Genomic DNA, 12,186 nt, shown 5'->3' with positions numbered 1-12,186 from the left:
TACACAGGACAGGCCCCCACAATGAATTATCCAGCCCAGAATGTCAACAGAACAGAGGCTGAGAAATTCTGGAGGAGAAGGATATGGAAAAAGGCAGAAACAGCAATCAGGACACAGTAAATAGGAAAAAGCAGATATGTCAAGAAACACCATGGGAATGTGAAAAATAAAATGGGAAGCAAAGGAACAAGAGAAAACAGTGCTCGCTTCGGCAGCACATATACTAAAATTGGAAGGAACAAGAGAAAACAGAGAGGAAGGAAAAGTAATGAGGGTAGAATAAGGCCTATCTGGTTTGGCGTTAAGAGCCGTCAGACGGGCTGCTTCAGAGAAGGAATCTACTGCAATGAATGAGCTTGGCAGACTTGAAATCGAATCCCAACTCTCAATCTACTGTGTGACAGAGATCTGAATCTTTTCAAAGTTTATTTATTTACTTTTAAGTCATCTCTGTGCCCAACGTGGGACTCAAACTCATGACCCCAAGATCAAGATCTGCATACTCCACCGACTGAGCCAGACAGGGGCCCCTGAATCTTTCAGTTTTTTCGTCTGGAAAATGGGACTAATGGTCCCATGTACTATTTTCAGAGGGCAGCAGGGATGAAAAAGTGGGAGGAGATATACCAAACCCCAGGCTCGATCTCTGGGGCACACAGGGGGTTTCATTAGTATGGCTTTCCTGCCTCTTCAGGATTTCCACTCAACTGGGCCTTCTCCTCACCCACCTGGGCAAGCACTACTGGAAGCCTTCCTAGTCCCGGCTCTTGGCAGATCGAGGATCCACGGTTCTTCCCACTGCTCCAGCAGGCAGATCACCTCAGGTTTGGGAAAGTGAAATCCTACTCATGGAGAAGTAAATGGGATGCGGTTAGTGAGTCAGGGAGAGATGTCCTAGTGCTCAGCTTAACGCCCATGGGTCTACAGGGGCAAACAGATAAGGATAATAATCAAAAGGGCTGGTGGGAATAGAATTCGGCCCAGTCTTTCTGACAATCTGACAATCTTTACGGAAAGCCTCAACAACCATCACACTCTTAGATGTGGTCATTTCACTCTTAGGGATAGAGGCTACGGAACAATTAGGACCAAGATGAATGGACCAGAGCTGTTCAGCAGAGTTGTACCAGCGCAAAGCTGGAAATAAAGTAAACATCAACAAGGCATGTAAATGCAACGAAGGCAAAATATTAGGCAGATACTAAAAACCCATGTGTTCAAGAATATTAAAATAGGAAAATGTTCCCTATATGTTTTAAAGCAGAATGCAAAACTCATGTGAAGTACAATCCAAACTTTTTTAAAAACTATGCATGTGTATGTATATGTACATAGGTATACATATATATGAAAATACAAGGAAAAAGTCCAACCAAAATGTTAATGGGGAATTTCTGGGCAGTGGGCCTGCAAAGGATTTTTATTTCCTAATCTATTATTGAAAAGTCATTGGGTAATACAAAGAGACTTGAATGTGCTCGTACCCTTTAATACCAAAATTCTGTATCCTGGGGAATAGTCAGAAATTTATATGAGCATTTATGGTCGGAAACATCCACTCGAAAATTATAATACAGAAAATGATGACTTTATAAGCAAGCCAACAACAATAAAAAAAAAAAACCAAACTAAATACCCCCACATGGGAAAATGATTAACTATTACAGATCATACAATAGAATTACATTACGGTCATTTACTGTATTTGTGGGGGCTTTTAATAGCATCAGGAAATGCTGATGCTATAATGTTAAGATTTAATGGAATTACAGCATTATACGAAGAATATGTTCGGCTACATTTTTTAAGAGCACAGGGGGAGAAAAACTGGAAGGAAATATTCCAAAATATGAACAGCGTTATCCCTGAATGTTCTCCCCTTCCCGTCATAATTTCCTGTACCTTCTGTGTATTCAAGTCTGCTCTTATAATGCTTTTAGAAGGAAAACAGACATCAAAAACTCCAGAGGTGGGTGGACAATCCCACAAGAGGTGGTCAAGACTGTGGCAAGAGTGTCAGTGTGGAGGTCAAATCTGTGGCTCCAGAAAGAAAGCTATTTGTTGAAGAAATGCGCGCCCCTTCCCCCACTGGAGGAGACTGCACTGGAATAAGACAAAGGCCGGCTCCCCAAGAGAAAAAGCAGTGAAGTTTCAGATATGAAGTCAGTTAAGAGTCATTTCCTGGACACCTGGTGATGCTGCAAAAAGGAAGGAACCCATTTCCAGAGAGAAGACTGAAAAAGATGTTTCAAGAGAAAAGAAGCTAACTTTTGGAATCCAATCAGCCATAATCTTTTCGGCTCCTACAGGTCTTTTTTTTTAATATTCCATTTATTTATTTGACAGAGAGAGATCACAAGTAGGCAGAGAGGCAGGCAGAGAGAGATAGGGAGAAGCAGGCTCCCCGCCGAGCAGAGAGCCCGACGTGGGGTTTGATCCCAGGTCCCTGAGATCATGACCTGAGCCGAAGGCAGAGGCTCAACCCACTGAGCCACCTAGGCACCCCATTCTACAGGTATTATAGATGTGGAGGAGGCAGAGCAGGGTGGGGAGTGGACTAAACATCTCTGACCTCTAAACCAAAGGAAACTATTCATTGCCCATAATCCCTTATTTGAAAGCTTTGAGGCCAGGCATGTTTCAGGATTCAAAATTTTTTCCAGATTTTAGAAAGGTGATGTGGTGTGTCTATTTTTTATCATTTTTTATCAACCCCCAACAGGGGTTGGAGCTGTACCCTTAATCAAACATAGTGATATTTCTGATGCTTAACAGATACAAAGACCAAGTGGGAAAAATAAGGATGAGACATAGCTTCCTGGAGGAAGAGATCAGGTTTGACCACTTGATGACTTTACAGGTTGGGTCTTGCAGCCAAATGAGTTATGGTAAAAACTAGTTTTTGGAGTTTCTCTGATTTTGGAATGGCAAGTAAGGGACTGAGGACTTGCAGAGACACTGAGTCAAATCTTCAAGACGAGTCATTACCCAACAAGATCATGTTTCTGTAATTCTCCAGCATCACATCTCTGTAGAGGTCCTTCTGAGCCCAGTCAAGTTTGTTCCACTCTTCTCTGGTGAAATACATCGCCACATCCTCAAAGGACAGCAACTCCTGAAAACAGAGACTAATTATAGGCTCAATTCATACAATAACTTTGTGAGCTATCACTATGATTCTATAGGTGAGGTTTGAGGCCATCAAGTGAATCGGCCAAGCTCATTCTTTCTTCTCTATTACAGAATAGACAAACTTTTTCTGTAGAGAACCAGAGGGTAAATATTTTAGGCTTCCTACGCAATTTGGTCTCTGCTAGGATTATTCTGCACAAAAGCGAGGAACAACAGGTAAGTGGATGGGTATGGCTGTGTTCTAGTAAAACCTGACCACCAGTCTAGGTCAATTGGCTGACAACAACTCGAATTCCCTCCCTCTTGTCCAACCTTCTTCCAAAATCGTTGCCATGGCTTCCTAACTTGTCTCCCCTTTTTTTAAAAAAATATTTTATTTATTTATTTGACAGCGATCACAAGTAGGCAGAGAGGCAGGCAGAGAGAGAGAGAGAGGAGGAAGCACGCTCTCTGCTGAGCAGAGAGCTCATGACCTGAGCCAAAGGCAGAGGCTTAACCCATTGAGCCACTCAGGCGCCCCTTGTCTCCTTACTTTTAAATGCAGCTTTTTATTTTTTTTTAAAGATTTTATTTATTTATTTGACAGAGAAAGATCACAAGTAGGCAGAGAGGCAGGCAGAGAGAGAGAGAGGAGGAGGAAGCAGGCTCCCTGCTGAGCAGAGAGCCCGATGCGGGACTCGATCCCAGGACCCTGAGATCATGACCTGAGCTGAAGGCAGCGGCTTAACCCACTGAGCCACCCAGGCGCCCCTAAATGCAGCTTTTTAGAATCACCCTCCATAATGTTACAAATTCAGTAAGTAAGCTTACTTGTACACTTTAGTACACCCAGATCAGAATTTATCCCTGTAATGCAAGAGTCTGTTTACATATCTACTTTTCCCAAAACAACAAAAACAAAACAAAACAAAAACAAAAACAAAAAACCTGTAAACTCCTTCAGAAAGTTTATCTCTAGCACAAAGGATAATATCTGATACACAGTAACACTCACTGACAGAAAAAATGAACAACTATGATAACACATCTAAAATTCGCAGAGTGGGGACGCCTGGGGTGGCTCAGTTGTTAAGCGTCTGCCTTCGGCTCAGGTCACGATCCCAGAGTTCTGGGATCAGGCCCCGCATCGGGCTCCTTGCTCTGCAAGAAGCCTGCTTCTCCCTCTCCCACTCCCCCTGCTTGTGTTCCCTCTCTTGCTGTGTCTGTCTCTGTCAAATTAATAAAATCTTAAAAAAAAATAAAATAAAATTCACAGAGTGTTTAAAATAGAACTAGATACTATGTAAAGTATTATTGACCTATTTGACTAAGTGCCTCACTTAATTTTCACAACTCTTGGTCATAGGCAGTATCATCCCATTTACAGTTAAGTAAACTGAGGCCCAGGGAGCGTGTGTAACTTGCTGACAACAAAGCCTGGATTTGAACCTGCCTGACCCCTGAGTTCAGGCTCTCTACAGCCCACCTTCCAAGAAGGAAAAATCCCCGGATTAATAAAGATGGCTCAACCTGAACAAAGGAGTCAAAGCCATTGCCTGGCTACCAGGACTACCCTGAGGAAGGGGAGGAGAAGCCCAGCTTACCTTCCACCCAGCTGTCAGGAATACAGCTTCCAAGTCCGGGTCTCCGAGATGGGGTAGGACTGCCGCCATCAGGCTGGACTGAAGGAGAAAAAAAGATAATGAGTAAGGCCAGTTCCAATTTAAGTCTCTCTCCCCAGGCAGCCCTGGGACAGGGAATTCCAACTGGCCATACACTCCTGAGCCAGTATACAGTCACCATGTTTGGTGCTGAAATAGGGGATAAAAATGAAAGGAGCTGTTAGAATGGTCTTTTTTTTTTTTAAGATTTTTTTTTATTTATTTATCAGAGAGAGAGCGTGCACAGGCAGACAGAAAGGCAGGCAGAGGCAGAGGGAGAAGCAGGCTCCCTGCCGAGCAAGGAGCCCGATGTGGGACTCGATCCCAGGACGCTGGGATCATGACCTGAGCCGAAGGCAGCTGCTTAACCAACTGAGCCACCCAGGCGTCCCTAGAGTGGTCTTTTTAAGGAACTTCTGAAGTTAGCTCAATTTCCAAAGCTTTCTCCCAGGGCCCTGCCCTCCCCTTCTCCCTAGAATATGTTCTATAGCACCTCACTGAAAAACTTGCATACATAAAGGGACAAGACCATAGGCAAGAATAGAACTCTGACCCACACCTTGCAACAACCAGCCCAGAAGCCAAGTCACACCCAATGAAGCAATCAGCCCAAACCAAGATCAGGTCAATAACTACCAGCTTATCCTTAATTCTGACTTCCTTCCTACAACTGAGGACCAACAGAGAAAGCCAAATACACTCCTCTACCCAAACACCTAGGATGTTCTGCTTCTGTTTATTTAACCTACCTCCAGCTTTCTCAAGCCAACACCCTCCAAACTGGGCACATCTGAGTTTTCCATTTCTGTCCACCATAAACCTTACCCCTGCCTGCCTCTGGGTCTCCTCCAAGCAAGGGTTGGTAGCTCACTCCCTTGCTACCAGGATCTGATCATTCCAGATCATTCGCAGGATCTGAATGAAGAGCCTTTGCTTGTTCTTGTTTTGGAGGATGGGGGAAGGTGTTCATGTATTTCTATATCCTACAGGATTAACTCAGAGAGTATAAAAATGACTTTAAGGCGGTTAGAGATTTCAGGCTACATATTACAAGCACAGAAGCAATCATTGTCAAACAATATTCAGAGAGCTTTACTTGACATGAATATTTATTGAGAAATATACAGCAAACAAGGATACTTCAAAACTGAAAGCATGAAGAGGCTGAGCTCTCAGCAGCCACCGCTTAGTTCATAAAGCACAAGGTGTAGCAGAATATGCCGCCCCATAATTATCTTGAGCTACAGGCACTTGAAAACCAGCAAACACAGAGAAAGCCTTTCTCTGAACTCCCCTTATCTGCCTAAAGACCGATCCTTGAAAAGGAACTCAATTGTCATAAATTCCCCTCCCGGAAAGATAGACTTCTGTCACAGGAGATGAGACTAGACATTAACATCACCCCCAAACTGTCATAGCCCTCAGGCCCTCAGGCCTCCTGTCTGCTCTTCTGAGGACCCCTTCGTCTTTCCTAAAACTCATTTATTCTCCTCTAAGAGGCCTACATCCTCTCTCCCCTTTCCCGACTAAGAGGGTATTTAGGACTGAATTTTTTTTTTAAGATTTTTAAAATTTATTTATTTGACAGACAGAGATCACAGAGAGAGGAGGAAGCAGACTCCCTGCTGAGCGGAAAGCCTGATGTGGGGCTGGATCCCAGGACCCTAGGATCATGACCTGAGCAGAAGACAGAGGCTTTAACCCACTGAGCCACCCAGGCGCCCCTTTAAAGATTTTTTTAACTGGGGCGCCTGGGTGGCTCAGTGGGTTAAAGCCTCTGCCTTCAGCTCAGGTCATGATCCCAGGGTCCTGAGATTGAGCCCCACATCGGGCTCTCTGCTCAGCGGGGAGCCTACTTCTTCCTCTCTCTCTCTGCCTGCCTCTCCGCCTACTTGTCTGTCAAATAAATAAATTAAAAAAATATATTTAAAAAAAAAAGATTTTTTTTAACATTTATTTTTAGGCCTGAATTCTAACCCACTGCAGGAGTTACTAATTTCTCAGTATTTTCTACCCATACATGTTAATAAACTTGTTTTTCTCTTAATCTTTTATTGCTGGGATCTCAGCTAAGAACGGAGTAAGAAAATTATTTCTCCACCCCTACACACGAAATGAGGAAGTACCTTGCTTTTTATTGTGACTGTTTACTAGAAACTTACAATCCTTCTAGACTAAAAAGAACTGCAGAAGCTTACTTGTTTTTAGCTAATTGGCTCAGAAGCTACAGGGGCACCATGACATGAAGATAGCTTAATTTTCCTAAAAGAAGAGTCAGCATTTTGGGGAAATTAGGACAGCTCTAGTTTTGATTCCACAGCTCGGGGTGGTTGGCATGGGGGTATATCTTTATCTTTACTTTGGTTTTTCTTTGACATTAGAAACTCAACATCGTTACTCTCTGGGAATACACAAGTGATGGGACAAAGGTGATTTTCATTTTATATTTTTCCTTATGCTTTTTCTGGCCACCGGTGAACCTTACTTTCTGTGAGTGCATTTTTAAGAAAGTCTCTCGCACCATTCACGTTCCCTAAAAATACTATTTGGAAGATGCTCTGTCTTTTAAGCAAGGAGGCACTGCAAAAAATGTCACTGACCAAAGACTTCAAGATTGGGGAAGGGACCTCAAACCTTTCATTATCTAAACTATCTGTCTACCGTGAACATGGTGCATTTGGAAGCCAGAATCTTGAATGCCACTTCTCAATAATGGGAACTCCTGAAACGTCCAATCACATCTGCTTTTCTCCTACAACCAGACCAGCCTCTCATTCATCCGACTTGCTCTTCCTTACGCCACGGAAAATATTCACAAGTTGACATCTTCAGGAAGACGCTCCGTAAGTGCCCTGCGCCCTCTCCTGAGGGTCTCTCGAGCCCTGACACCTGCCGTGGAGGGGCCATTGGGGTTTCGCCCGCGCCACCCACCCCCTAGCTCCTCTCTCCCCACACCTGCTGCGCTCCTCTGACCCTCCGCCGCTTCACCTCCTCCAGGAAGTCCTCAGTGTCCACCTGCAGCAGCCATAGGGGCCGGGGCTCCCCTCTCGAGGTTCCCGACCGGACCCGCGATGCGGTCGGCGTCCCTTCAATGACCGCCCCCCAACCCGAGAGCGCGAACGCGGAAGAAACCCGAGCCACTCGCCGACCCTCATTCGCGCGCGGAGAGCCCCGCGCCTCGCCCCGCGTACCTTCTAGGAAGCGCGGAGGCTTCGGAACTCTTTGGTCAGGTTCAGAGAGCCGCAGCCTCCGGTCTCACGCACCCGCCGCTGTGGTAGGGGCCAATCAACGGCCTTAGAGGTCGCCGGGTGAGCCACGTGACTCCCAGGCCCCGCCCCGCCCGGTTCCCGCCCAGCGAAGCAGTCCGGAATCTCCAGTAAGAATTACCTGAGGGCTCTAAAATTCCACCACCGAGATGCTCGTTTTCCACACCAATTGAATCAGAATTTCTAGGAATGGGCCCTCGTGCAGCCGGGTTTTTTAAAAGCTCCTCTTTTGAGTGCAGAGTACAGTGACCAACTTTTTAGTGCGCTAACCCTGGACGCAGTCCTACCAGACGAATAACATAGTATGTTGAATACAATGAATGACTATACGTATCTGTGTTATTCAACATAAAAATATGAAAATAGGTACTTACCTGAAATTGCGTATTCGGAAATTATCCAAATGCTATTTATTTTTAGTTTATTTTTACCATAACAGTATTCATTATTTTTGCACCACACCCAGTGTTCTCTGCAATTCGTGCCCTCTATAATACCCACCACCTGGTACCCCAACCTCCCACCCCCCCCCACTTCAAACCCCTCAGATTGTTTTTCAGAGTCCATAGTCTCTCATGGTTCACCTCTCCTTCCAATTTCCCCCAACTCCTTTCTCCTCTCTAACTCCCGAATATTTAAATAAAGCAACATAGGATTTATTATCAGTGGCGATTAGTTGTAATGGATAGTAGGACTAACCTCTGATCCGATTCCATGTGTAGCAAAGAAAAAAAAAGTAACAGATTAAGAAAAAACACTTGTGTGAAATCTCCCCTTTAAGACTTGATTTCCATGGGCCAAAACACTAGAAACAGAGAGAGAGAGGAGAGGGAGAGAAAGGGATAGGGTGTTTGTTTTTACCAGTATCCTACTAGTTGTTTGACCTGGGACAAACTAGTTCACTCTTTGGTATGTTAGTTTCCATACATGTACAATGAGACTAGGACTATGAACTTCATAAGGTTGTTCTGAGTCGTAGTAACCCCTTATCCCCTGTTTTGCTTCCCACAGTTTCAGTTACCTGCGGCAGTCATGGTCCAGAAGCAGATGCTCCTCCTTCTGACATATCCTGAGAAGGTCAGTAGTAGCCGAATGCTACCTACAAGGCCTACCTTGTTCACCTCACTTCATCTCATCACACAGGCATTTTATCATCTCACATCATCACAAGAAGGGTGAGTACAGTATCGATAAGATACTTTGAAAGAGAGACCACATTCCCATAACTTTTATTACAGTATATTGTCATAGTCGTTCTATTTTATTATTGTTGTTGTTTATCTCTTACCATACCTAATTTATAAGTGAAACTTTATCATAAGTGTGTAAGTATAGGAAAAAACATAGTATATATAAGGTTTGGCGCTATCCACAGTTTCAGTCTTCAATGGAGGGTCTTGGAATGTATCCCTCCACAGGTAAAGGGGGGATACAAAGTAGAGGAGCCACTTTCTGCTTGTTCTCTACTCTATTAAGAGAGTTTATAGGGGTGCCTGGGTGGCTCAGTGGGTTAAAGCCTCTGCCTTCAGCTCAGGTCTATGATAAAGTTAAACTTCATGTTACATGTATTTTACCAGAATAAGAAAATTTTTTTTCTTTAAGAAAGTTCAGATTACTTTCAGATCAGCTTGCCTCTTTCAAGGCTTGTTTTGTAGCTTTGTAAAGACGGGTCACCCCAAGAAGAGTGTGACCTTGGCTTGAAGCTTGAGCAATTCTTGACCTTCCTCTAAGGCTAGTTTTATACTTTTACCAATTATGGCAATTAGGACACGAGCATCTCCGAGCTCTGTATGAACTCTGAGAATTATTCAGCTTACAGTTTCTTGTTAATTCTTTGCTGGACATTGATTCTACTAGGAACAGACTCAAGACAGCCCATTATAGAAATTTCTAGATATTTTCTCTGTGTAACTTCTGGCTCCCTAGGATTTTGCTACCCAAATCCCAGTTACCTCAACTTCCTTGAATTCAAATCTCTGTCTTCTCATCTTAGAGGTCTGCTGTGGTCTGTTTGGACCCTTCCTCCCCTATACTATGGAATAGAAGATGCTTTTTTTCCGGGATCACAGGTCTGAACTGCATGTTGTCCCCAGTCAGAAACATTTTTTCATACATTCTGTCTAGTTCTATAGTTTTTTACAGTGAGTTCATTAAGCCCAGCCTTAGTAACTGCATCACGTCCAGAAGAGGCAACTCAGTATAGTTTTAACATGCATTTCCTTTATTATGAATACACTTAAGATTTTCATATACCTGAATTCTATTAAAAAGAACCAGCAGAGGCACCTGAGTGGTTCAGTTGGTTGAGTGACTGACTCTTGATTTTGGCTCAGGTCACGATCTCAAGGTCATGAGATGTAGCCCTGCATCGGGCTCTGTGTTTAGTGCACAGTCTGCTTGAGATTCTCTCCCTTTCCTTCTGCCGCTCCCCCTGCTTGCTCTCTTTCTCTCTCTCTCTCCCTAAAATACATAAAATCTAAAAGAAAAAAAAAAGAAGAAAAAGAAGAAGAAGAAGAAGCAACAGGCCCCAAATGGAATCACTTGGGTTAAACCTGATGCCAGTAGGCCAAGTCTGGAAACCCAGAGGGATTTCTGCAGGACCAGCTGTGGAAGTCCCTGGCTGCGTATAGGACAGAAATGGAACAATGCTAGCAGGAAATGAAAGCAGAGTTTATTGAAGGCGTAGAGAAAGTGCAGATACAGAGTGTCCAGGAGAGTCAGAAAGGAAAGGAAGGAGACTCATTTTCGTTCAGGGCCTGGGAGTTTTTACTAAGGATAGTGGTCTGGTGAAAGTGTCCCTTCAGGCATCTAGGAACTGGTCAGAACAAAGACGAAGGCCCAGGTGTTATTCCTTGGAGCCAGAGGGCTTTGGGATCCAGATGTCTTGTGTCGTGGTCTAGAATGTGCCCATAATGGCTGTGGAGGAAAGGGGTGGGGGATGTTTGATGAGGAGGTAATGGCAACATAGGGCATTTTCCCTTTTTTGGTAATTGTGCCCGATTGTAAGTAGACCATTGGTGAGTTAGGGCCTATGGATATTACAAGGTGGGTTACCTGATAGGCCTGTCTGTATTCAGCTATGGGGTCGCCGTGGGCCCTTTCTACAATCCATCACTCAAGCCTGTTTGCCTAAAAGCAAATGCTTCCTCTGGTCATTCTCTCCTGGGCCTTCCTTAGATGTTACCTATTCTAGATGTGACCTATTCTAAACGAATTATTAGCTCCTTGTCCCTTATAAGGAGGACTTTCTGAGTCCTGTGTTGAGTGGAGTGAGGGTGTAGGGGTGCAAGGCCTAGGAAGAATAAAAACAGAAAAAGGAGAAAAAAAAAAAGCAGGAGTCCTTCAGTTTCCCTACCTCAAACCCATGACACCATACCAGGATTTAATACCTGACCTAATTACTTTCGACCTTCCCTAGGAATGTAATCCTAACCTGTCAGTCTGGAATTTTCTGGTCAGCACCAATGAAGCAATGCTCCTAACAGGTTCTGTTGTCCCCCAAAGGAAGGTTACCTTGCCAGAAGATATTTTTTTTCATTTATAACTTCCTTGTTCCACACCCTCTTTGCTTTTTTTAAAGATTTTATTTATTTGACAGACAGAGATCACAAGTAGGCAGAGAGGCAGGCAGAGAAAGGAGGGGGGAAGCAGGCTCCCCACTGAGCAAAGAGTCCGATGCGGGGCTCAATCCCAGGACCCCGAGATCATGACCTGAGCTGAAGGCAGCGGCTTAACCCACTGAGCCACCCAGGCTCCCTGCTCTTTGCTTTTCAAAACCTTTCCTTCTTTAGCCCTCTAAGGCTCCATTCTATTGCTGGATGGAATGCTGTCAATTTGTGAATCATCCAGTAAAGCCAATTCAATTGTTAAATTTACTCCACTGCATTTTTTTAAAAATTTCATTTGTATTTTGTGAGTGAACCGTCCATAATTATACTTAAATGTCTTCCTCTTGGGGTATAGACTTGGGATTTTGGATTTTGAGACATCATAAGAAATATTTCTCTATTCCCAGATTAGAAATGAATTCACCAGTTTTTTGGTTTCTTCTTCCTTTCCCCACCCTCCTTCTTCTTCCCTTCCTCACTGTTCTCCCCTCTACTGCTACTTCCGCTTCCTTAATACATAAATCTCTGATCTATTTGGAA

At 44.0% G+C, this 12,186-nt stretch overlaps 1 protein-coding gene across 1 annotated transcript; it reads right to left on the bottom strand.

The window, feature by feature from the left end:
- Window positions 1-2,495: 2,495 nt before the first annotated feature.
- Window positions 2,496-9,072, bottom strand: LOC122896048 (zinc finger protein 445-like). Its single transcript, XM_044233988.1, has 4 exons — window positions 9,060-9,072; window positions 7,728-7,966; window positions 4,716-4,793; window positions 2,496-3,115 (listed from the first exon to the last, which is right to left on the bottom strand). The coding sequence occupies exons 1-4, from the start codon at window positions 9,070-9,072 to the stop codon at window positions 2,972-2,974; spliced, it is 474 nt and encodes a 157-aa protein (XP_044089923.1). The 3' UTR covers window positions 2,496-2,971.
- Window positions 9,073-12,186: the final 3,114 nt, after the last annotated feature.

The sequence above is a fragment of the Neovison vison genome, chromosome 14 (assembly GCF_020171115.1).
Source record: "Neovison vison isolate M4711 chromosome 14, ASM_NN_V1, whole genome shotgun sequence".
Classification (NCBI taxonomy): Eukaryota; Metazoa; Chordata; class Mammalia; order Carnivora; family Mustelidae; genus Neogale; species Neogale vison.
The sequence above is the reverse complement of the archived record's forward strand: the minus strand, read 5'-3'. Positions and strand labels throughout refer to the sequence as shown.

Excerpts from the sequence above, each read along its gene's own strand:
- LOC122896048 (XM_044233988.1), bottom strand. Across the intron at positions 4,794-7,727 it reads GGGTCAGAGGAGCGCAGCAG|TCCAGCCTGATGGCGGCAGT; the intron begins GTGTGGGGAGAG and ends TTTCTCCTTCAG. Across the intron at positions 3,116-4,715 it reads TCCTGACAGCTGGGTGGAAG|GAGTTGCTGTCCTTTGAGGA; the intron begins GTAAGCTGGGCT and ends CTCTGTTTTCAG.